This window comes from Pseudorasbora parva, chromosome 4 (genome assembly GCF_024679245.1).
Source record: "Pseudorasbora parva isolate DD20220531a chromosome 4, ASM2467924v1, whole genome shotgun sequence".
Classification (NCBI taxonomy): Eukaryota; Metazoa; Chordata; class Actinopteri; order Cypriniformes; family Gobionidae; genus Pseudorasbora; species Pseudorasbora parva.
The window spans coordinates 5,693,773-5,718,197 of record NC_090175.1 but is presented as its reverse complement, the minus strand read 5'-3'; the positions used below and the strand labels follow the sequence as shown (position 1 = coordinate 5,718,197).

The following is a 24,425-nucleotide window of genomic DNA, read 5'->3' as shown; positions in this document are numbered from 1 at the left end:
ACCTGTTTCTATTCCTGTTTTGTGTTTGAATCAGCCGGCAGGTTTTGGGCTGTTCCCGGACAGTCTCATCACTCACGAGAGGCGACGGCCTATGCTGTGCTGGCGCTTATGAAGGCCAAAGACTTTGATACAGCAGGAGAGGCAGTGCGCTGGCTGGGCAGACAACAGTCTCATTATGGTGGTGCTGGCACCACACAGGTACGCTAACACCTCATCCTCTGACTGTAGCTTAATTTGACAATAGCACTAGCTTACCAGCTAACAGATTTTCGTTATAAGAATGTTCTCCAAATATTCAGTGTTGGTTCTGCAAATGTAAAAAAATATCCAGTTTTCATGATGTTATAGGAATGTGTTTTAAAAGGTATGATGTTCCTCAAATGTTCTTTCAACTTAATTTTGATTAACTCTTTCCCCCACCAAACACGGAAATTTCCGTTATTTGTGGGAAAACGCTTACAGGCCAATAACGGAATTTACTGGGTTTCCGTGTTTTCACTGTCGGGCGCTAGGGGGCACTATTGCGCATCTTCTAAATGAGAGTACTGAATCTCCTGATCAAAACACTCGAGTAAGATGCAGTGAAATGAGCGATTGCATGTAATTATATGCATATTAAAAATAACGTGATCATCGTCATTAAACAGCATATGAATCAAATTTAATGATGAATCTAATGTTACTGAATGAAATGTGGACCCAAGACCAGCTATAGGACTGTGCAAGCATTAGGAGTGTTGATGGACTCAATCTACTCCATCTGTGTTTGATCATTGCTCTGAATCTGATCTGGAAACAGTCTTTCACAAATACATGATTTTTCTCAGCTTTTTGTTCACAATTTAGCTTTTTTTATGAAACTTTTTTTATTGCTCAAGTGTTGATAAAACAAGGAATCCATGAAGCTAGAATAATTTTTTTGTTTGTTTGTTTAAAAGAAGAGGATCAGCACTTTATTTTAAAATATAGCATGCTCAGATATTCATTAAACAAAATATTCTATGGGCTATTAAATCTTTGTGAAAATTATCAAAAACCCTGGCGGGGGCTGGCAACTTTTTTTTTTTTTAAACGCTGGCGGGGAAAGAGTTAACAATTCAACCTTCTATGAATAAATGAGATAATTGAGATAAAGAGATAATGAGATAATTGAGATAAAGAGATAATGAGATAATTGAGAGATTATTTAAGTGATGATTGACCATTAGTGATGAACACCTGATGAAAACAAGCAGAATCACTGAAGGAAAGAGTCACCATTTTTAAGTCACCATTATGGAGATCAGTGTTTGCTTTAGTTGGGCTCTTGACTTTATAACATTAGTCTTTGTCTGGCTGCTTCAAAGCAGCCCCACAAGTGCAGAGAAAATGTGACCAAGTGTTGATGGTTATGTTTTGACATAATCATCATGAGCTGAACCACTGATGTCATTTAGAGCCTAATCTTTGAGTTAGGTTTACTTTATTGATTATAGCTGCGCTGTGATTCTACAGCATAAGATCTGATGTTTACATTATAATCAGAGGGATTTTTACAAATTCTGTTCTTAAAAAAAAAAAGGTTTGAATCTTTCTGTCATTTAGCTACACAGAGACATCAATAATCAGCGTATGAATCTCAACAGTGATGGCCATCAAAAAGCTTTTGCAGTGCATTCTGGGTGCACAAATCAAAACTCGCCCATGGTTCCCAGCATGCATTGCAGCATGCATAAATTATAAGATGAACTGATTTATTGATTTCTTTCTATTCTCACCATTTTCTTTTTGCTGTTTTATGTGACTTTTTAGTAGCTTGTTTTGTGATGTTCAGAGTTGATCTGTGTATCTGATATGCTGTTTGTCACCATTGTTGAGATTCATACACTGATTCTTGATGTCTGTGAGTGTCTAATGCAACAAAGTAGTTTGAAATCTTTTTTGTGCAGAATCTCACCCTATTAACTTCACAGAGCTGTTGTAATTAATGCCCCATATAGCTAAAAATTTGTCTCAGAAATGTGAAAAATGTCTGGATCATTTAGTGATCCAGTCACTAAATGATGATTATGTTAATCAAAACATCACTAACTCCTGAACAGATTTTCTCTGTGCTTTCTTTGCCAAAATGTGTGTTCCAAACACACAGTTACAGCAGCCAGGAAAAAAAAAAACTAATGTTAAAAAGCCAAGGGTCAAGAGCCCAACTAAAGCAAACACTGATCTCCATAATGGTGACTTAAAAATGGTGACTTTTTCCCTTTAGTGATTCTGTTTGTTATCATCAGGTGTTCATCACTAATGGTCAATCATCACTTAATTAATCTCTTAATTATCTCATTATCTTTAACACTTCTTCAGAGTTACTTTTAACACTCTTGAGTGTGGAGCCAAATAAACTCTGAGGAGAGTTAATTTAACACTGGAGTTTTTGCTGTGTAGGTGGTGCTTTCACAAAAAAACTAGGGTCCTAGAACTGCGGTCTTAGAACTAGGGTCCTGAAACTGCAGCCTCCGGTTGTGCAGGAATACTCTTCTCATTCAGGCAGTGACTGGCAATGAGTTTGATCTTTTAAAGAGATCTAAAGTTTACTAATATTAGTCTTGAATTTCCCCTGCTAAGATAAATATGCTCTGCTATGATTTTGTAGACTGTTTTGAGAATACTTCTCTGTAGCGCCACTTTTGACGAGGTCCACTCGCTTAAGCCTCACAGGTTTTGCTGGATATATTAACTTTTTTCTGAAGGAAATCGTTACAATCCTACACCTTTAGCTGTATATCTGATGGCGCAACCCCAAACACAACACGTTTTCATCATAGTTTCAACTTTAATCAACAACAATGTTCTTAACTACACAGCAAAAACTCCAGTGTTAAATTAACTCTCCTCAGAGTTTATTTGGCTCCACACTCAAGAGGCTTAGGCTACGTCTACACTAATCCGGATAAATTTAAAAACAGAGTTTTCGTCTAAAAACGCTCTGCGTCCACACTATCATTTTCAATCGTTTTCCAAAAAATGTTCATCTACACTGAAACATCTGAAAACGCTTACATCCCGTACTGCGCATTAGCAAATCCAAGACGCTTCAACTTGCATCATTTCCGCTACTCATTTATTTACTCTTTTGAATTTTTTGGCAATGTCGAGAAAAGGCACTAAACTTATACTGAGTTTTTTAACAGTATAAATGTGTAAAATGTAAATTCAATTTGTGTCCTGGTTATGTCTCCAACAAATTTATAATATGCTCACAATTTCAGCCCGTTTAAAAGTATTTTCTATTTGTGTTCAAGTTTATGCATTTACCGCAGGCAGAATTAATACAATTGAGGAATTAGTTATCTTGACTTTAGAGTAATAATTAATTAATTTTAATATAATTAAAACAAAACTGCGGCTGGGGTGCTCTGCAGACAGATATCATTGGAATTTACTGTGTACAAGGCATGGGGGTTTTATTGCACATTTTTCACCCGTACATTGTGAGCAGAAAAGTCACGCTCGACGGTCGGACTGTGCAGTGTGAGCACATAAATCGTGAGCTTTGGCTTTACATCGCATGTGATCTACTTGTACAGTGTGAGTAGGTAACCTTGCTGAAATCGCATAGAAATCGCACAGTGTATGCCCAGCTTTACTTTTAACACTCTTGAGTGTGGAGCCAAATAAACTCTGAGGAGTTTTAATTTAACACTGGAGTTTTTGCTGTGAAAATCTCCAGTTTCCTTAATGTTAATAGAATGTTATTTGAAATGTTAGTGTGGTGTTCCTGAATCATTCTCTCCATCATTAAAACATCTGCTGTGAACAAGCACTAAAAGAAAGAAATAAGAACACAAAATACAAACCGCAAACTTTCTTCAGCCACAACCTTAGATGAAATCAACTGAAGATAAAAGAAGACATCTCCACAAACAGCATCACCAGCTTCACACATAACCAGACACATACTATTTAATGGCATTAGATGATTTCTTAATCGCATTTATTAGAATAAACTTTTTTGAATTTTCTTTCACAATAAATTTGTTTTTTTACATTTGCATTTGCACTGGTTTGACCAGCAAGCTTCACCATTGTGTGCCATTTCAAGTGCTTTGAAATAGCAAATAATTTTGCAAAGCAATTGGATCAATTGATTCAAAGTTTTGAAAAGCTTAGTTTGTCCCATCATTACAATTTATTCACAGTCCAGAGCCCTGTCTTTGAAAGTTGTTCTGTGCTTTCCAGGCGACCATCATGACGTTTCAGGCCGTGGCAGAGTATCGCACGCAGGTGACGACCCCACAAAACATCAGTCTGGACGTGGAGCTGTCAGTGGCAGGAAGAAGTAAACCTGTCAGATGGAGTATCAAAAGAAATAATGTTCATTTCACACGGTCAGACAAGGTGAAGAATAGCTCTTTGAAATTGGGTTTTGACTAGAAGGGATACCCCAGTCAACATTTTGAACTCAGTGATCTGACCATGTGGTCACAGTGATCTAAAATTGTAACCTCACAGCACATTCACTGTATGCACAATGTGAGGTCACCCCAGCTAATATTATTGCTCTAAGAATGTTCTGAGAACATTTTGTTCTTGTAATGTTTTCAGTAGCTAGTTTTATGTTTGTTACTAGAATGTTCTCCAAAAAAGGTAGGATAATACTCTCTAAAAACATTCTAAACATGTTTTGTGAAAAGATTTATAGAACATTATCCCCTTACATTCTTATAATGTATATAACGTTTTAGCGGGAAGTTTCCCACATAGCAACATTGTGTCGGCCCATATCTGGCCCTCATCTGGCACATGTGGAATACGGATCTGGCCCACATGCTGCAATGAATGACGGCCCTTGAGTGGCCCACTCCTGTTTGCCAGATCTGGGCCACAAGCAGGCCATAACAATGCCACATGTCAGCCAAGAGCAAAGAAATAAACCAGAACTGGACCTTATCTGAGTCACAGAATCTGTGTATAATAAATATGGAGTCATCGCAGACTTAATAAGACTTTTAACAAGCAGAATAACTGAAGGAAAGATGAGAACAGAAAAAGAGATGAGCAGAAACACAAAAACTACAACTGACTTCAGCCACAGCTTTAGATGAAATCAACTGAAGATAAAAGAAGACATTAAATCTCTGAAGATCTCAGCAGAGGATTAAACAACTCCACAAACAGCATTACCAGCTTCACACATTACTAACCAGACTGACTTTATTTCTGTCAGACGACTGCAGAAGCTCTTATTGAGAATTAACAGAGGTTTAACTCTAATGTGTTACATTTGAAGTCACCATAACGGTGATCAGTGTTTCCATTAGTTGCAGGTATATTCTCTGAGTGAGCCCAGAGAAAAACAAGAGCAGCGTATCTGAGAGCGCATGCAGATTTGCTCGGCACATTACATTCCACTCCACGCGTGAGCAGAGAGAGATTTGCGCTCGCACATTATATTCCTTGCGCGAGCAGAGAGATTTGCGCTTGCGCACTATATTAATGTACTTTCGCGCTACAATAATGCGCTCTTGACATTTGTCAGGGAAATAACGCCATATAGCACTAGCTTACTTTATTGCTGGCAAATGTGAACAGACGTTTGTAATGAGATTAAAAGAGGTTTAGATGTTGAAGTTTGTTTGAAAGTAATAGCTTTGTCACCATTTTGGTGATTAGTGTTTGCTTTAGTTGGCTCTTTGGCCTTGACTTTTTAATGCTAGTTTCTCTCTGTTTGTTTTAACTGCTTGATATGACAATGACTTCAAGGAAAGTTGTGAACAAGTATTTTGGTTACTTTATGACAATAAAGACTTTTTCATGATGTCCTGGTCTAACTTCAACCAGAGTCTAATATCTGGTTCTGATTGTACATCAACATCCTTGAAACTCTACAGCATGAGATCACGCAGTGATTTAGTCTATAACTACATGTGCATTTGCTATTTATAAGATTGTGACCTATGTTTACAATAATGTAATTAAGGCCATGTCCACACTGTTTTCATTTCAATAAATATGTATGTTCATACCGCTATTGTGCCAGTTATGTGATATTCACGTTCACACAGTTGCTAAAATGCATAACTTTGCACACTTAATCTCCCAGTCCTGCAAGAATGACATAGAATTTACTTGCATTTGGTGTTCTGATATTTTGCTAAATAAAATGTTCCTGCCAAAAGAATTGTGTGATAGCTTTATGATGTCTGTATCATCCGTGAGCATTTATAAGGTTTTACGCATGCGCAGTGAGTTGAATTAGGCATTTACTGACGCTTCAGAAGCTTTTGGAAAACGTTAGTGAGGACTGAGAGCGTTTTGAAACAAAAACTCTGTATTCAAATCTATTCAGATTAATATTTACGTAGCCATAATGATGCAACATTGATGTGTGCATGCCCAGTGGCTGTAGATGTATCCCTTTTAGTCTTTACCTCAAAATTGTTCAAATGGTTCCTGCTCAATGTTTCAATTGTTTTTTTGTTAGTTTTTTTTGTATTATGGGATATTTGTTGTTTGTCCTTCATACCTTTTAATTGTCTACATCAATAGTGTTGTGTTTGGTCAATAAAACCTTCAGGAATATCTATTATATGATGGATTTGATCATTCTGATGACTTGAGTATGTCTGCGTTCACTCAACAGGTGAAGATCGACCAGGACTTCAATGTGACGGCTAAAGGAACTGGAACAGCCACTCTCTCAGTGAGTGTTCATGAGCGTTTATACGGTCAACAGCGTTTGAACATCTAATCTGAGACGTGCTCCTCTTTTCAGGTTCTGACGCTGTACTACGCCAGACCTGTTGAGAAGTCTGACTGTACATTCTTTGATCTGACTGTTAAAATGGAGGAAATGTCTGAAAGTAAGACTGACAAAGAGTTATTTCTGTAGCCCTTTCTGTACATTAAGTCTTTTCACACTGTGTTTACCTCTGGGTTATTGTCACTCTAATCCCAGCAGGCTCAGGATATAGACTCCAATGTTGGATTTATTATTATTTTTCATTTCTTTTTTTTACAGTGTTGTGCTTATTCCAACCACAATTCAACGTCTGTCTGATGTTGGAGCTTGAAATAAAAAAAACATGGGTTTAGATGTTAACCGGATTTTCATTTTCAACCAAAATATCATGTCTGACTGACATTGGATTAACGTACTGTGCCTGCTGGGCTGTTTAGGAATGTTTGACACTTCTACAATTGCATTAGAAGTGGAGTTAGCACTGCATTTTACACAAGTTTTGAAAGGTTTAACATATCACATGATTCTGTTTACCAGGGGTTTATAATGACCCAGGTTTAAATAGTTCAAATGTGAAAAGACCTATTTAGAACTGAACCCGCTACAAATACCTCTACAGTATATATTATTATTATTTATTTTTTTCATTTTATTTTTTTTTCATTTTAATTAATTTTGTTATATTTCCTTTAGAAAGACATGCACTAAAACTACCAAATATGTTTGCTTCCCTTTAGAAAAAGAAGGAGTCACAGCAAGTTACCTTTTCACTATGGATTTCCTGTATGTGAACATCTTAATTTATTTTTGCCAATAATTTAATGTAGTTGTAATTATTCAGCATGTGTTCATGTTGGCTGTTTTCACACTTGTTTTTTTTACTTGGTTAGACCCCGAGTTCAATCTCGCCCACTGTTCCACATTCACAGCGAATGTGGAACATACAGCATGTTTGCTTCATGAACTTGAAGAGGGACAACTGCTTACCACCGTGATTTAGATAATGTCTCCAGTGAAGTCTCCGGTTTCACTGGGTTCTGATGCAGATGCAACTTATTCTTCAAAGACAGATCATTTAGAAACAAGCAGCTCTTCTATAATACAATATAAGAAATCTGACATCAAGTGGTTTGCACCAAAAGTTATAGTGTGAAGGCAGCCTTAAACAGTGTATCACAGCAAAATCCTCAATGTTAAATGAACACTGCTGGTGTTTATATGAGTCCACACTGAGAGTGTTAAAAGGTTAGCCTGACAAGCCAGACCCACATCAAGATGTTTGGTCTGGAAACTCACCATTGACAGCTCAATCCGAGGGGCGGGATAAACGGTTGTCTTTCAAACTCCCTCTGCACGCGATAGGTTAGCACTACACCACCCAGAGCAACGAAGGTGAAACAGAGCTTGTTGATGGATTAAACATTCACCATATCCGGTCGGCTAAACTCCGAACACATCTTCCCTTTTTAAGAATGACTTCAGTGCCGTTCTTTGTTCTTTTCTCAGAGAAAAGCTTAACTCCAAGTCTTCCAGAGTCGCGGTCAAAGCTGTTTTGAAAGACCGCCGTTCGCCAGTTTCTGTGTTTACTAAAAGCACGCAAACGCAACTCGGCCGTCGTCATTATGGCCCCGCCCGCCGGCTCTATACATGATGTGATTGGCTTGTCCAGAGTGAGGGGAATACAGCTCAGAAGGTAATTGAGAGTTCCTAGACGACACTTGCGGGCAGATTAAATTTGCTGCCGCTAGGGTGCGTCTAGATTTCTAGGCTTTTAAAAGGTAACACTGAATCAGTGTTGAAGTAATTGAGATAATTAAGTGATGATTAGAGCATTAATGATGAACACCTGCTGTTAATAAGCTGTTACCTGATGATAACAAGCAGAATCACTAAAGCCTAGTTCACACTGCCCAATTTTTGCCCCGATTTTGAGTCGCAGACAGGTTTTGTGAAATCGCCGACAAATGCCCGAGATCACAGGCAAATCGGTGCTCGTGCACGCAAGTGACAATCACGCAGTATGAATGATCAAAGACGCGATCAGAGAGAATCGCCGACGAGTCGCCGACGCCGGTGAGATATTTGGCATGCTAAATATCTGGACCTGTCGGCGATTCAAACTCCTGCTGTGTGAACAGCGTTCTGACTGGAAATTACACCGCCAGCCAATGAGCGAGTGAGATACAGGGCAGCAGGAGGTTCAGGGAGGAGTTATAAAGCAGAATTTCAGTATTTTAATAGATATATTTACAATTCTATCAAACAGAAACAAAGGCCAAACATATGCACATCCAGCCACAGCAGCAGCACATTACACAATTATTTATTTACCTCAAACTGTCTTTGCAGAACAAAATCCTGGCTCCCTCTGTCTCTCCAACAATTTCTTCCGCCATAATCTTTTTTACTTTTTCTCCACAAATCAGCGCACATACAATTTGAAGCAAACTTTGTGCAGTTTATCATTTTTAATAACAATTCCAAGTCTCGCGCGAGAACTCCGGTCTGACGCACATGTGCTCTCGCGTTGTTTACGTGTCACATCGCACGTGTGTTTGGGAAACGTAGTTTGCACAACGGAGAGCGAGAGAGTTGTCGGCGATTCTTCCTCTTGTTCAGTCATGCAGAGTGAACTCCTCTGTCGTCAAACCATCGTGCAGTGTGAACACAGCAGTGACTGAATGATACCCCAGATAGTCATGCAGTGTGAATAGAGCAGTGACCCGACGAGTTTGAAAATCGTGCAGTCTGAACTAGGCTTTAAGGAAAGAGAAACACAAGAACTACAACTGACTTCAGCCACAGCCTTAGATGAAATCAACTGAAGATAAAAGAAGACATTAAAGGTGCCCTAGAATGATTTGAAACAATATGTTAAATTGTTCTCTGATATCTACATAGAGGGTATGTGGCTTATTTAAGGAAAAAAATGTCCAGATACAGTTTTATAGGTCCATTTACAACCCTATAAATTGTCCCTAGGATGTAATGCTCTATTTTTGCCTTATTTGGAAGAGTCATGAATATTAATGTTGAGCTCTGCTCTGATTGGCTTATTTCAGCAGCTCACAGCTCACAGCAAATCAGTGAAGCGGCTCATAAGTCCTGACCATCCTGACACAACACAGACCGACTAAATGAAACTTTAAAGGGTTACTTCAGCGATTAACATATGGCTTTGTATCAGTAGAAACCCTGGAGTATATTCAAATGATCGTGCTCCTCACTCTTATATCCCCCTGAGACAAGAGATTTATGCATTTTATTTCTGGAAAAATTCCTCTCGTGAAGCAAATTGACGATATTTGCGTCACGAGAGGAATGATTGCCGAGAGGCTAAAGACTACAGCCAGCAGAGGGAGCCATTTCCGCATGTTTTCAACTCGTGCATGGGGAATGGAGATCACACTTACAGCACAGCTCAGCTACAGGCACTAATTTAAACGGATGCTAAGCAATGTAAGTGTTTTAACTTCTCAAATTAATTTCTGTGAAAGTTAAGCTTCCAAAGGCATGAACTGAAAACGCGTTGTGAATGTATGCCGCGAATGTGTTCGCGATTACCTCAGCTCTCATCACGAGAGCTCATCAACTCATTTATGACGTTAAATGTAATCTGACTCCTAATCTGAGTCTGCTGTGAAACTCACGCGACAACTCAATCGTTATATTAAACAGACAAGTTCAGTATTTAATTGTAGGAACTCAGTCTCTGCAATCCAGTAGCGGTGGCTTTGGGAATGGCCTCACAGGGCAGCGAAGCATTCTGGGAATTGTAGTCTTTCATCCCCATGAGACAAAAATACCTTTTCTGTCTTTTCTCAGTCTAGAAAGCACCAAATTAAAAAATAATTTCACATTTCTACTACATTAATGACCCAGTTTAAATACAGATTCATCTTCCCAGCGCTGAAGTACCCCTTTAAGCAAAACATCTCAAATGTAGATTGATAGCAGCTTGTTTATTTGGTGTTTTCAGATTATCCGCACGTGAGAAAGAAAGAAAAGAAACCCGTATACTCTCCGGTTTTTACCTAACATGTCCAATCTGGCAACTATTTGCACGCGAGCTCTCTCGCGCACGGACGATCTGAAAAAAACAATAAACAAGTAAGCTGCATTTTATCAATCTCCATTTGAGATGTTCTGCTTAAACAGTGTCATTCAGCCTACATTTTAGACTTGTCTTTTTTCGTCAACGATTTTGCATGTTTATATAACGTTAGTCACAATGTAGGCCAGGGGTGGAGCGGGGGGTGGCTAATGGGGCTTAAGCCCCGAATGTTTTGTCAAAAGCCCCGAATCTTTTAGTAAAAAAATAAATAAATAATTTTGTTTTATTTCCTCTCAGTCTTTCAGACTGGAGCGGCAAAAAATTAAACAAAAGCTCCTTTACCGAGTGTGTGTGTGTGTGGCAGTCGGCAATGCTTCGCACACATAGACTGTCGCACATCACTCAGCTTGTTTGCCAATGCCAACTGCCAATAAAAACTAACGAAGAAGAATATACATCTTCTTCTTCGTCGTTGTCATCAGGGATTGGCGGGCTTTTGTATTTCACCGGCGTCGTAGTTAACTATAGTTAACATGGACACTACACATTTTTTTTAAAAGGAACACTAAACCTCACCGGCCAGAGAGAGATTGCGTCAGACGAACGTGTTACAGGTTTGTGAATCCGCTGTTGTAACACTTGAGTTACATGACTGTATTGCTGGCTAGCTAGAGTTAACGTTAGGTGTTACTTATTAATGCGAGACACGACAGGTGAAAACATAGTCAATTTTGAGATTTTGGGCCAGTTTACTCCCTTAACATGTAAGCTTTCATATGACACACTAAAAAAAGGCAACATTACACATTTAAGGTGGTTATTTCATTATATTTTGTCACCGTGCGCCTTTAGATTTCTACCTGAAATCATCCAAAGTTATTCTAACCGAGCTCCCGTGCCGTTTCCATTCCGAGAAGCATGTCATGCCTGGTATCATTATAAATCTCTCAGTCTCGCACACAGCGCTGTCTAATCCAAATATGGGCATTTCCTTTGTAAAACTAACCAACCGCGAAAGTTTGCAGCCGAAAACAACATCTGATTGGTCATGGATTCTGATGTAGCAAATTTGTCAGCTAAGCTCAAAGTAAACCAATCTGAACTCTAAAGACTAATAATGATGTTTACACCAAATTCCAATTTATGCGGGCTAACTTAAAAATAGCCAGATAATGGTTGCCTTTTCTATTTGCCAGGGGTTAAAATGAGTCATTCTTAACATGTTTGGTGTTTTGGATTCACTACAGCTGGAGAACAGTTAAATACCAAACAGGTTGTAGGCTCTACTGGGTGAATTTTTTGGCTGATTTTTTTTTTTTTTTTTTTTTTTACCGAGTAACTTATTTTCCCAGATAGTATACAGATTTTTAGGCATTCTATTATCTCAAACAGCCTGAAAAATAGTGCATTTAGCTGATGTAAATGGAAAAAAATCTCCCCGGGGGAGTATGCCCCTGGACCCCCCTAGGTTTGGGCTAAGCCCCGAATGTTTACATCGTCTGGCTCCGCCCCTGATGTAGGCTAACGTTACGCAGTGACTGTGATGTAGCCTAATCTGAAATACAAATAGGCAAAAACATCATAGCAAACACCATACTTCAATTCCTACTTCAATTCTCAAAAATATAAATATATAACTTATATTTTTACAAAATGAATAGCAAACTTTGCGTCACGGTTGGGTTTATGTTGAGAAGCACTTCTTTTTCCGTGGAGTTTTGGATTCATGAGATTTACATAAGAAGTAGGAGGCAAAGATGTTTGAGACACAGTATGTGATGTCCATGTACTGAACTCGTATTATTTCACCATGGCAAGATTAATTAAAATTTTCATTCTAGGGCACCTTTAAATCTCTGAAGATCTCAGCAGATGATTAAACAACTCCACAACGTCTCGGTTACATATGTAACCCTCGTTCCCTGAAGGAGGGAACGGAGACGTACGTCAGAACTGAACCGACTAATGGGATCTTACTTTAGAGACCAACTACTTCGAGCATCTAACAACGAGTCAATGAAATTTGGCATGCGATCACGCATTCCGCGCTCCACCCCGCAGCGCGGGTATAAAACAGGAAGTGGAATGGTAGATCAGCGCTTTTCCTGCTGAGGAGCCGAGAGGTGACCGGACTCCTAGTGGAAGCACAGCATCTGGCGATGGGACGTACGTCTCCGTTCCCTCCTTCAGGGAACGAGGGTTACATACGTAACCGAGACGTTCCCTTTCAATCGGTCACGTTCGACTTACGTCAGAACTGAACCAACGAATGGGATCCCTATGGAAAACGCCAGGATGCTGGCCCTTCCAGCGTCCTGCTTGAGCACACTGTACCGTCTAGTATGGTACGGAAGTCAGGGCTCCAAGCAGGGAGTACAGTCACTGCTGTTTCTGCAAGACTCACTCAGAATGACTATTGGATAATGCTGGGAAAGCGTGCCTACCTCAGAGAGAGGGTACGCTGCGGGGCCACGTCCTTCAGGAAGGAGAGGTGGCGTAATACACATAAGGACTAACCTGGCAGGGTAGTGCAACATATGGCAGTCTCTGGGGAGGTTCCAGCCTGATTGAAGGGGGGAAAGAACACACCCAGAGACGACAAAGCGGCTCTGTCGAGGGAAAGACACGGAGCTAGCCCGAAGGGTAGCTGGTACCGTGGAAGAATACACATATGGGGTTGCCGTGAGGGAACCGCTACATATGGAACCCAGCCTACAGCCACGTTTCACAAGCATACGGGTGCAGGCCTGGCGTCAGACGGTCCGCAACGTCTGACACCGGAGGGGTGACGGAGGAGCTCGACAGGGTTAGCCGGTTTCCTGGGGAACACAACTGGAGACAAATAGACGCACGTATCCGGCCCAGAGGGCGGGAGTGGCGTTTCGCAAGCCGACACTTAGAATGGGTACTTAACGCTCCTGGCCACTGGGGGCGAGGATGCGGGAAGATACCGGCTCTACAGGGTTAGCCGGTTTCCCGGGGAACACAACTGGAAACAAATAGACGCACGTATCCGGCCCAGAGGGCGGGAGTGGCGTTTCGCAAGCCGACACTTAGAACGGGTACTTAACGCTCCTGGCCACTGGGGGCGAGGATGTGGGAAGATACCGGCTCTACACATAAGCTATAGAATCTAGCAAACGTGTTAGGTGTCGCCCAGCCCGCAGCTCTACATATGTCTGTCAGCGAGGCGCCTTGAGCCAGCGCCCAGGAAGAAGCAACACTCCTATTGGAGTGTGCTCTTACACCGAACGGGCAAGGCACGTCTTGGGACTGGTAAGCCAAGACTATAGCATCCACTATCCAGTGGGCTAACCTCTGCTTGGAGACAGCCTTTCCCTTCTGCTGGCCTCCGTAACAGACGAAGAGTTGCTCTGAGGTCCGAAGGCTTTGGGTCCGGTCAACGTAAGCGCGAAGAGCGCGGACCGGACACAACAAAGCCAGGGCTGGGTCTGCCTCCTCCGAAGGCAGCGCTTGCAAGTTCACTACCTGGTCCCGGAAGGGAGTGGTAGGAACCTTGGGCACATATCCGGGCCGGGGTCTCAGGACAACGTGAGAGTTACCGGGCCCGAACTCTAGGCACGATTCGTTGACCGAAAGTGCATGCAGGTCCCCTACCCTCTTGATCGAGGCCAATGCCGTCAGGAGCACTGCCTTCATCGACAAGATTTTAAGCTCACAAGACGCCAAAGGCTCGAACGGGGGGCTCTGAAGTGCTCTGAGCACTAGCGCCAAGTCCCAAGAGGGTATCAAGGTAGGACGAGGAGGATTTAGTCTCCTCGCACCTCTGAGGAACCTGACGATTAGGTCGTGCGTCACCACGGACTTACCTTCTACTACATCATGGTACGCTGCTATCGCCGCAGCATATACCTTGAGGGTGGAGGGAGACAGCCTTCGCTCCAACCCGTCTTGCAGGAAGGAAAGCACGACACTAATCGAATACCTTCGGGGGTCTTCCCGGCGGGAAGCGCACCACTCAACGAACAGGTTCCACTTCAGAGCATAGAGGCGCCTCATAGAGGGGGCTCTAGCTGAAGCGATGGTATCTACGACAGCTTGTGGTAGTTCATCTAGAAACTCCGCGTCCCGTCCAGGGACCAGACATGAAGATTCCAGAGGTTTGGACGCGGGTGCCATAGCGTGCCCCGTCCCTGAGAAAGAAAGTCCTTCCTCAGGGGAATCGGCCAAGGAGGGGCTGTCGCGAGGAGTGTAAGTTCTGGGAACCAGGTCCGGTTGGGCCAATACGGCGCAACTAACAAGACCTGCTCCTCGTCCTCCCTGACCTTGCACAGAGTCTGGGGACAACAGCAAACAGCAACAGCAGGACGTCCGTCTCTGTGGTATGTACTGTATTTAGTGGCCTGTCAACATTTGTGTGTGTTTACTCGCAGTTTATGGGGACATGATTCGGTTTATGGACTATTGTATGCGACTAAACATTAGCAGTAACAAGCAAGACAGTTTTGCACGTCAGACTAGTGTAACGTTATACATAGAACAACAATGGAGTAACGTTAGCGATTTGAATGACGAAGCACGCTTTGTGAGAACGCTAGGTTTATGTTTAGGTGGTTTTACAATAAACAAACTGACACCTATAGTGGTCAGCTAAACAAATGTATTTAAACACACACCATAGATCGCATGCTCCATTGATAAATTAACTAACTAACGTACGCGACGATAGCCAACAACATAGACATTTGAAGCAGTTTTACTCACCGCCTGTTTCCAAAGCAAGACCGTGAACCTTTATTGTTGGGACTGCTCTGTCAAATACACACTTCTTTGGTAACTGTTGATTTGGTGAAGTCCTGCGACAGCAGTGACTGTGGACTGGACTGTGCTGAATGGACTGTGCTGAAGCGTTGAAGTCACTTGATGTCACCCATAGGAATAAAGTGGAGCGCGGCGCGTCATAAGTGTTCACAGACGACTGGATCTGCACCTGAGCGAGTGTTTATGGGCGTGCATTTCCTCTCTCGCTCAAGTCACGCGCGTGCACACCCTACCGGGAGAAGAGCCCGTACGGCCCATACAAGGACCTTCCTTTAATGTCTTCTTTTATCTTCAGTTGATTTCATCTAAAGCTGTGGCTGATGTCAGTTGTAGTTCTTGTGTTTTTCTTTCCTTTAGTGATTCTGCTTATCATCAGGTAACAGCTTATTAACAGCAGATGTTCATCATTAATGCTCAATCATCACTTAATTATCTCATTAACTTAACTTTACCTTTTAACACTCTGAGTGTGGACTCATATAAACACCAGCATTGTTCATTTAACATTGAGGATTTTGCTGTGTAGATGAAGCAAAATTGAAGACCTATGAAATACCTAATAAAATCTGCTCCTATTCTTCATCTTTTCAGCTTCAAAAATCCTACAACGGATGCTACTATGACTATTCTGGATATTGGGATACCGACGGGATTTGATGTTGAAGAAAATGATCTTAAAGAGGTATTATGATGATAAACTGATGCAGTGATGCCTCAATTTTATAGAAGAGGAATCTAACACACATCTGCAGATAGGCCATACATGTGATGCATTGAGTATTTTTTTCTAATTTTCTTACCCTCAGATGTCTTCAGGGAAGGAGAGATACATTCAGAAATATGAGAAAAATAAAGTGCTGTCAGAGCGAGGATCCCTCATCCTCTACTTGGACAAGGTATTTCAGCAGACTGTCACCAGATGATGTCAAAAAAGAGTAGTTTTCTTTTGATCTAAATTGAACCCTTAATGCACCACTAGGTAACTTTTGCTCTCGGGGTCCCCCTACAGTTTGGAAAAAATAATGTCCTCAACTACTGTCGTAAGCTCTGTCATCCTACATCAGGGGATGCCATCGCGCGTGCATTTGTTGACATGACAGCCCTGATAGCCCTGAACTGGTGATGCGCGGGTCGTCTCATAACCCGCGGACTCCGTATGTCTATTTAATGGTCGCAGGTGCGCGGCGGGTTGTAAAAATATATACAGTGGTGCGGGGCGGGCCAAATAACTTCATAAAAGTGGCGCCGCGGGTTAGTGCAGCACTAACAGTTCCCCTGAACACTGCAGGAGGAGTTCACATGCAGGTGTTCTTCTGGCGGCGCGTGTGAAATGTCTTCATCCCAGGTACAGTCAGTGGCATATGTTTCAGCATGTCATATGAATATAATTTCATGGGTTTTATTTTTCGCGATGCTCACGTTTACAAGCCAGCGTTTTACAGAATCTATATGATACTTCAGTTCAATGTTTGAGTGGTAGGTAATCACCATAACAAGCAGGACAGCATCGGTCGGGCACGCCTCCTTCAGCTCACGCCGACGAGCAAACGCTGGTCCAGTGTTGATCCTCGTCCTGCCTTTAATCCCATGACTTTTTCCTTTCCTCTTATTGCTTTCCTCCAACAAAACTTTTTCTTTCTTATTTTTCTGTGCTGCTTCGGACATGACTATATTATCCGAAGAACAAAGTTGGGCTCGCACGTCTGAATTTAAGGAAGTGTGTGTGTTTGTGGAAGTGACGTATATGCCGTAAAGCAGTCGAATTTTGTAGTTCTTTTTGTTCTTGGGTTACTACCCGAAACTCGAAGTTTAAAAGTATGATTAAAAACGATACAGACCCCATCAGTGTCACATGCCTGTCCTGTCTTGTGTGCACATGTGGGTTTTGTCATGTCTTGCATGTGCTCCTGTCATTGTCAGATCCCTCCCCCTTGTTATCTGATTAGTGTTGATTTCTCCCACCTGTTCCCTCTTGATTTCTTCCCCTTATAAGCTCCTTGTGTTTGTCAGTCTGTGTTGGATCCTTGTGTATGTCTCGTCTACGTCTCCCGGTTCCCTGTGATTCCTTTGGTATGTTTGAGTCTTTGGTTTATGTTTTATGATTATGTGTTTTTCCCCCTCGTGGGTTTTGTTTTGAGTTTATGTTTTATTTTTTAATAAATTATCATTTTCTGCACTTGAGTCCTCGCACCCATTCCTTTGTGTGAACGTGACAGTCAGGCTATGGCAGACGTGTCATTCAACGTATTGTAAGTCGATGTATCATCACAAGAGTCTTGAAAATATATTATGAAGGTTGAAAAGTTACCTAGTTCTTCTTTAAGGCCATGTAGTTCCACAGCTTTGGTACATTACATACTGTATATCAGAATCATATTTCACATGATACTTTAAGCAGAAGAGAAAGGACAAGAGCAAATAATGATAGATATTATTTAATTTACTGCAAATACAGTTAACAAATTTAAAGGTGTCATGAACTGGATTCAAAACATTTTTTTTTTACTGTTGTCTGAGGTCAATTAATGATGCTCATGTGTTTTTTACATTTAAAAACATCGTAACTAATATGTAATAGGCCATTTTCTACACTGGTTTTGAGGCTGTCTTCTGAACCCTGGGTTTTGATGGGCGTGCTGCACTGGTGACTTTGAAGTAAACGCCCACGGCGAGGATTGGATAAGATATGCATTTACTGAGCTTAAGCTCATATCTATCCCCCTTTCAGTTCATTTCACATGAGGGAGAGATTATTTGAAAGCGGCAACCGGACTGATTTATGGAATTACCTTTGTCTCAATAAAACTGAACGAAACTTTTTCAGAAACTATTAAAAAATATGCCATTACAAAAGAAGAAAAACACACTGAAAATGAAATAAATGAACTCAGTCGCACAAATGTAACAGGATATTCATTTGCTTCATTTTTTGTTGATGTTTTTCTAAGATTAGTTTTCGCAAATCGTGGATTGTGAATGCATTGCCAAAGATTTCACTTACGTTTCTCAGTTTTTCGTTTGCTGTTTTGACACAAACCTCTTGTGGGGGCGGGCTTAACAGTGATCTACTCTGATTGGATAAAGAGCTTTTGATGGACAGGTCCTCTCTGACCTGCGCATATTGGAATGATCTCGCGGTGCTGAGACATGGATGCAGTATCTGGCCAATCCATCCGGAACTCATGCCCTGTAGTTTAGGTTCTGACACTCATCACATGCCAGATGATTAATAAATTAATCTTATACATGTAGGAACATGTCTTATATTGCTACAGCTGGTCGTGGCTATTTATTTGCAGCTTGTGAACACGCTAGGGGTGTAACGGTACAGATTACAAATAACTGTACAAATAACTTAAATACAAGCAGCAGCACAAATAAATACTATTGAGCAAAGATACTAATAAAATGAACAATCCTTTTCATGTTTTTCAGGTAGGTCTAACATTAGTTTTTAGGTAGAAAAAATTTAATAAATAATCAAATTTAAAATAACTGCATATTTAACTGTTTAAATTAAATATTAATCCATATTAAACTTACACAAGCTATTCAATCAAAAGCAGTGTGTGATGTTCTTATATTTTCTTTGACATTAAAAAGAGTAAAGGTTGCTGCCCCTTTAATACCTAATATAGGGATATGCGTCGTCTTTCTCGACTGTATAAAGTTCACTAAAGGCATATACAGACTATGTCTGCTTGGATACTCATCAAGATGGACATGTTGACATACTTTTTTGTGTAAGTTTGTCCATTCCAGCGCAAGACTTGAAAGAGAACTCAATATTTGCGCGCTGTGAGATGTGTGCGTGCTCTTGGATGAGTGCAGAGACAGATTTTCACACAGCGCGCGCGCTCTCTGGCGAATATACCCAGGTGATGATGGCGAAATGACTGGTCATACGGCAGCACTCGCATGCACTGAACACAGTTTACAAAGAGAGACCGTTTTGCCCGTTTTTCTTTTTATTATCCCTGTTGTAGGCCTATCACTGAGGAGCCAGGACATGTATCTATCGACAGAAACATACATAAAAGCATGTTTTTCAAGTTACAACCCATATTAAAGATGCTACTGGCACCTTTTACACGGCACCCCCGCTCACGTCAGACCCCCAGGGTTGGGAAACGCTGCCATTGTGATTTATGTATTATGATTTACCATGATTTGAATATGGTCTGAGCATTTCTTGAGTAGATATTGCCCTTATTGCCACTTATTGGCTTAATATTCCATTATATTCAGTTATTTTCACCTTTTTAACAGTTATAGAGGCAAATCTTGTCCGATCTGTTTGTTTAGAGGCATATGACACATGTTCTGACTTGTTTTAAAGGGGACATTTGGTCAAGGTCACATCTTAAAATGACCCTGTTACAGCCATCCAGATGCAAAAGTTTAACTTTCTTTTTATAAGTATATTATTATAAGCCAATCACATCGTTTATAGAGTCGACTTTAGTAAAGTAAACTTTGTCACCATTTACTCACCCGCACCCATATTTTTATTCCACTCATTAACTCCTTTGCTACTTAGCAAATCCAGGTGTTTGGAACAAAATACGGAGCTGGACTTTTTATATTCTGAACCTGGACTTTCCACCTCTGACCCAGATTAAACAAAAATGAAGTGTGCACACTACAGGTTGTTGTGATGGCTAAGCATTATTGAACATAGCTCCTGTTAACAAGAATCACTGAAGGACAGAGAAACAGAAGAACTACAACTGACTTCAGCCACAGCTTTAGATGAAATCAACTGAAGATAAAAGAAGACATTAAATCTCTGAAGATCTCAGCAGAGGATTAAACAACTCCACAAACAACATTACCAGCTTCACACATTACTAACCAGACTGACTTTATTTCTGTCAGACGACTACAGAAGCTCTTATTGAGAATTAACAAGCCTATTGCTTCTATGCCATGTAATACCGCAACGCATGCTGGGAGTAAGTAGGTATAAACTTTGGTGGCTCCCAGCATGCATTGCTGCATGTCACCATTGTTGGGATTCATATGCTGATTATTGATGTTCATGTGTATGTCTAAAGGTTTTTTGTTTTTGTTTTTTTTATGGATTATTTTGCACAAAACAAAAAAAAGTGTTTTGGTAGATATTGTCACCAAAAGCTAGCCTGACAAGTCCCATGTTGGGTCTGAGAACACACCATTGACATTGTTCAATCTGAGGGGCGGGATAAACAGGTGTCTTTCAAATTCTCTCTGCACACAGTTGGATAGCGCTTCAACCAACCAGAGCAATGTAGAAGGGCTTAATATAATGGCGGCCGAGTTGCGTTTGCATGCTTCTAGTAAACACAGAAACTGGCGAACGGCGGACGGTCTTTCGAATCAGCTTTGACCGCGACTCTGGAAGACTTGGAGTTAAGCTTTTCTCTGAGAAACGAACAAAGAACGGCACTGAAGTCATTCTTAAAAAGGGAAGATGTGTTCGGAGTTTAGCCGACCGGATACGGCGAATGTTTAATCTATCAGCGAGCTCTGTTTCACCTTCGTTGCTCTGGTTGGTTGTAGCGCTATCCTATCGCGTGCAGAGGGAGTTTGAAAGACAACCGTTTATCCGCCCCTCAGATTGAGCTGTCTATGGTGAGTTTCCAGACCAAACATCTTGATGTGAGTCTGGCTGGTCAGGCTAGTCTAACAGCTGAGATATGCTTAAATATTCAGAAATTAAAATGAATGCAGTCAAATGTAAAATAAAACCACTGAAGTTTCTCATGGTTTTCATTTTTGATTAAGATAATGTGATTTTTTATTAAATAAAGCTAATAAATATAGCTATCCATCAATAGCAGTGAATTGTATTTGCGTTTTCTTGACGGTATTGTTAAATGTATAACATCAGCAGTCTGTAGTCCTTTTGGGATGCATATTTTTATGCATGTTATACAAACCAACAAAACTACATAATAGCTCAGAAAGACAGGGACTTTGAATGTGTATTCATTCGCAGAGATGTATACTCCAGGGTTCAGAAAGTAAAAGTCCTGCCATTTTTTATTCCACTCATGAACTCAGTCAGCTGATTTCACTCATTCATTATAAATCCTGGCTGAAAAACAAATCCAGGTGTTTGGAACAAAAGACAGAGCAGGATGGCAGGACTTTAACTTTCTGAAGCCTGGACTTTCCACCTCTATTTTGCAATGTGATATTTAATTTCAATTTGCTTTTATGTTTATTTGTCTCATTAGGTTTCTCATAAAGAGAATGAAACAATTACCTTCAGAATGCACAGGACAAATAAAGTGGGTCTGCTTCAACCTGCTGCAGTCACAATATATGAATATTACTCACCAGGTGAGGTATTTGTGCACATTTACACACACAAACACACACACACACTTTTGTTTGATTTAAACAAAATATTTTGAGATGTTTTTCTCATCTGCCACTATAATCGACAAATTATTCAATTTATTCAAATGATGTTTACCTGTCAGGTTTCTCATCAGATATTGTTATATAACATTTATTGAGTACTGCATTAAACGTGTGTGTGTGTGTGTGTGTGTGTGTGTGTGTGTGTGTGTGTGTGTGTGTGTGTGTGTGTGTGTGTGTGTGTGTGTGTGTGTGTGTGTGTGTGTGTGTGTGTGTGTGTGTCAGATACACGTTGTACAAAGTTCTACCACCCTGATAGGGAAGACGGTGCTCTGCACAGACTGTGTAAAGGAGACCTGTGCCAGTGTGCTGAAGGTATCCTGACTCAGAAACAACACTTCACAAACATTGCAATGCAATATTTAAAAGAGATATTATCATGTACTCTATCCTGTACTGTTTAAATATTTTATTTGGTTCCCTGCTGTCCACCAGAAAATTATTTGACCTTTAACACTAGCTCTTTTGATTTCCCAAAGCAAAGCAGTAATACGAATGTAGTAATATAGATACTATGAATCCTAAAGTTGTTGTTATATATACAGACAGGGGAAAAAAATGTGTGTGATTACAAGTGTGTATATGTGTGCATGATCATAAACTTCTTTAAACACAGGAAACTGCTCTTATCAGAAGAAAAATAATGTAAAAGAAGAGGAGCGTTTGGATAAAGCCTGTGAATCCGGCATGGATTATGGTAAACACATTCAGTTCTACATATTAATTTAAGATATTTACACTTCTCATGTTGTTCTAAACCTGCAGGATTCTGTTGTTGTTTTTTCTGTGGGATGAGAAGTGATTTTGTTTTTAATTTTATATACATAAGATGTGACGAGACAGTAGAGTAGATCAAGGAGTAGATAATTTGGCTTGTGCTTTGTATTTCACGTCTCCTGAAATGATACAATAGCTTTGTGAGAGGAACAGCTTTAGATTTAAGTTATTCACTGGCTAACGTTACGCAGTGATTGTGATGTAGCCTAATCTGAAATACAAATAGACAAAAACATCCATACTTCAGTTCTCAAAAATATAAATATATAACTTATATTTTTACAAAATGAATAGCCTTGTCAAATGACTATCGTTTTAACTTATATGGTGGAAAAGGTGACGTTTGCTAGAAAGATCTAGTGAACGATCTAAGCAAAGTATCTATGGTTGTATTTTGTAATACTAAATAATATTAACCTTTGTCATTAGACACACTATTTAGTTTTGTATGGTTCTTGGTAGGGGTGACCGCTAATAGTCGAAGATTCGATGCATCGATATGCAGGACCGGATTCGACCACTGATCGAATCTTCGCGGCTGTTATGAAATGAGGATCATACCATTTTGGCTATATAGGGGTCCTCAATATTAGTGTTATAAAGACTTGTCGCGGCGCTGAGCGATCGCCCCTTTAACGCCGCATTCACACGGGGGCATAGGCGTTAACGCTTGACGGAGGTCGTGGCTGAAGCTGGGTGCTGACGCGATCGTCATAGTGACAACAGTCAATCACATTAACTTGCCGCTTGGACAAAAACACAACACAAAAAGCGTATTTCCTTGTTTGTGAAATCATACTGAAGAACAATTTGTAGAAAATTGATTCAGATCATATAAATCAAAGGGGTATTGAATTACAGTGAAAGGAACCATGATACATATAAAAGGATTCAAAATTAATATTTAACACTTTATCAACTATTCATCCAGCGATACGCTGATATTAGAGTACATTATCAATCCTGAATCGGGATATTACCTGTTAGAATGGCAATAATATCAATTTTATGTTCACTGTTTGTGAGCTTAGGTAACACAATCGATCAGTTTGAGGCAGTAACTTATAAACACATAGCCAAAGACACTTGTATATATGAAAAAGGTCAACAAAAGTTTATTGGACTATTCTAAACACACAGCAACTAACAAAAACACACATTCATAGTTACTGGGTAACGGATGTTTGTTAATGGAAAGGAGTGAAGTCCCGATGATTTCTTAACCACAACCTGAGAATCAATATACTAGCAGGTCAACCTCAGTTTTTTCGCTTAGATATGATTTTTACCAGTTCAGCCAGAATGAAGAGCCATGTACTTGCGTTTGAATGCTCCTACGAGCATGGGTTCCTCTTAGGCCGGAGACACACTGCAAGCGTGGTGTGAGTGTGGCGTTTCTGCTGCGTGTCAGCCGCGGGGAGGCTGCCTGGCATTTTCTCTGTTTTTGCACACCAGAAGCATGTCTGACGCGGTGCTCCCTGTACACTGCTGCTGCTATTAATGTACAGGGAAGCCCTATACTTCATGTGAAATATAAATATATTGCCTATTGATACAGCAAAGACAACGTCGGCAGTAGCCTATTGGCCATACATATCTATGGTATTGACGGCAAAATAGGCTACAGAATATTTCGTTCTGTATTGACAGGTTTAATATTTCAAAATCGATAATTATGTTGTTTTT

At 40.5% G+C, this 24,425-nt stretch overlaps 1 protein-coding gene across 1 annotated transcript in view; it reads left to right on the top strand.

Moving 5' to 3' along the window:
- The window catches only part of LOC137072742 (complement C3-like), a 99,039-nt gene that overhangs the window by 65,504 nt on the left and 9,110 nt on the right, over nucleotides 1–24,425 (top strand). The window contains exons 29-38 of the mRNA XM_067440666.1: nucleotides 35–198; nucleotides 4,216–4,374; nucleotides 6,620–6,679; nucleotides 6,752–6,839; nucleotides 7,456–7,501; nucleotides 16,146–16,236; nucleotides 16,361–16,450; nucleotides 21,776–21,881; nucleotides 22,188–22,277; nucleotides 22,579–22,659. Of these exons, the coding sequence (XP_067296767.1) occupies nucleotides 35–198; nucleotides 4,216–4,374; nucleotides 6,620–6,679; nucleotides 6,752–6,839; nucleotides 7,456–7,501; nucleotides 16,146–16,236; nucleotides 16,361–16,450; nucleotides 21,776–21,881; nucleotides 22,188–22,277; nucleotides 22,579–22,659 (975 nt within the window). The remainder of the gene's footprint in view (nucleotides 1–34; nucleotides 199–4,215; nucleotides 4,375–6,619; nucleotides 6,680–6,751; nucleotides 6,840–7,455; nucleotides 7,502–16,145; nucleotides 16,237–16,360; nucleotides 16,451–21,775; nucleotides 21,882–22,187; nucleotides 22,278–22,578; nucleotides 22,660–24,425) is intronic.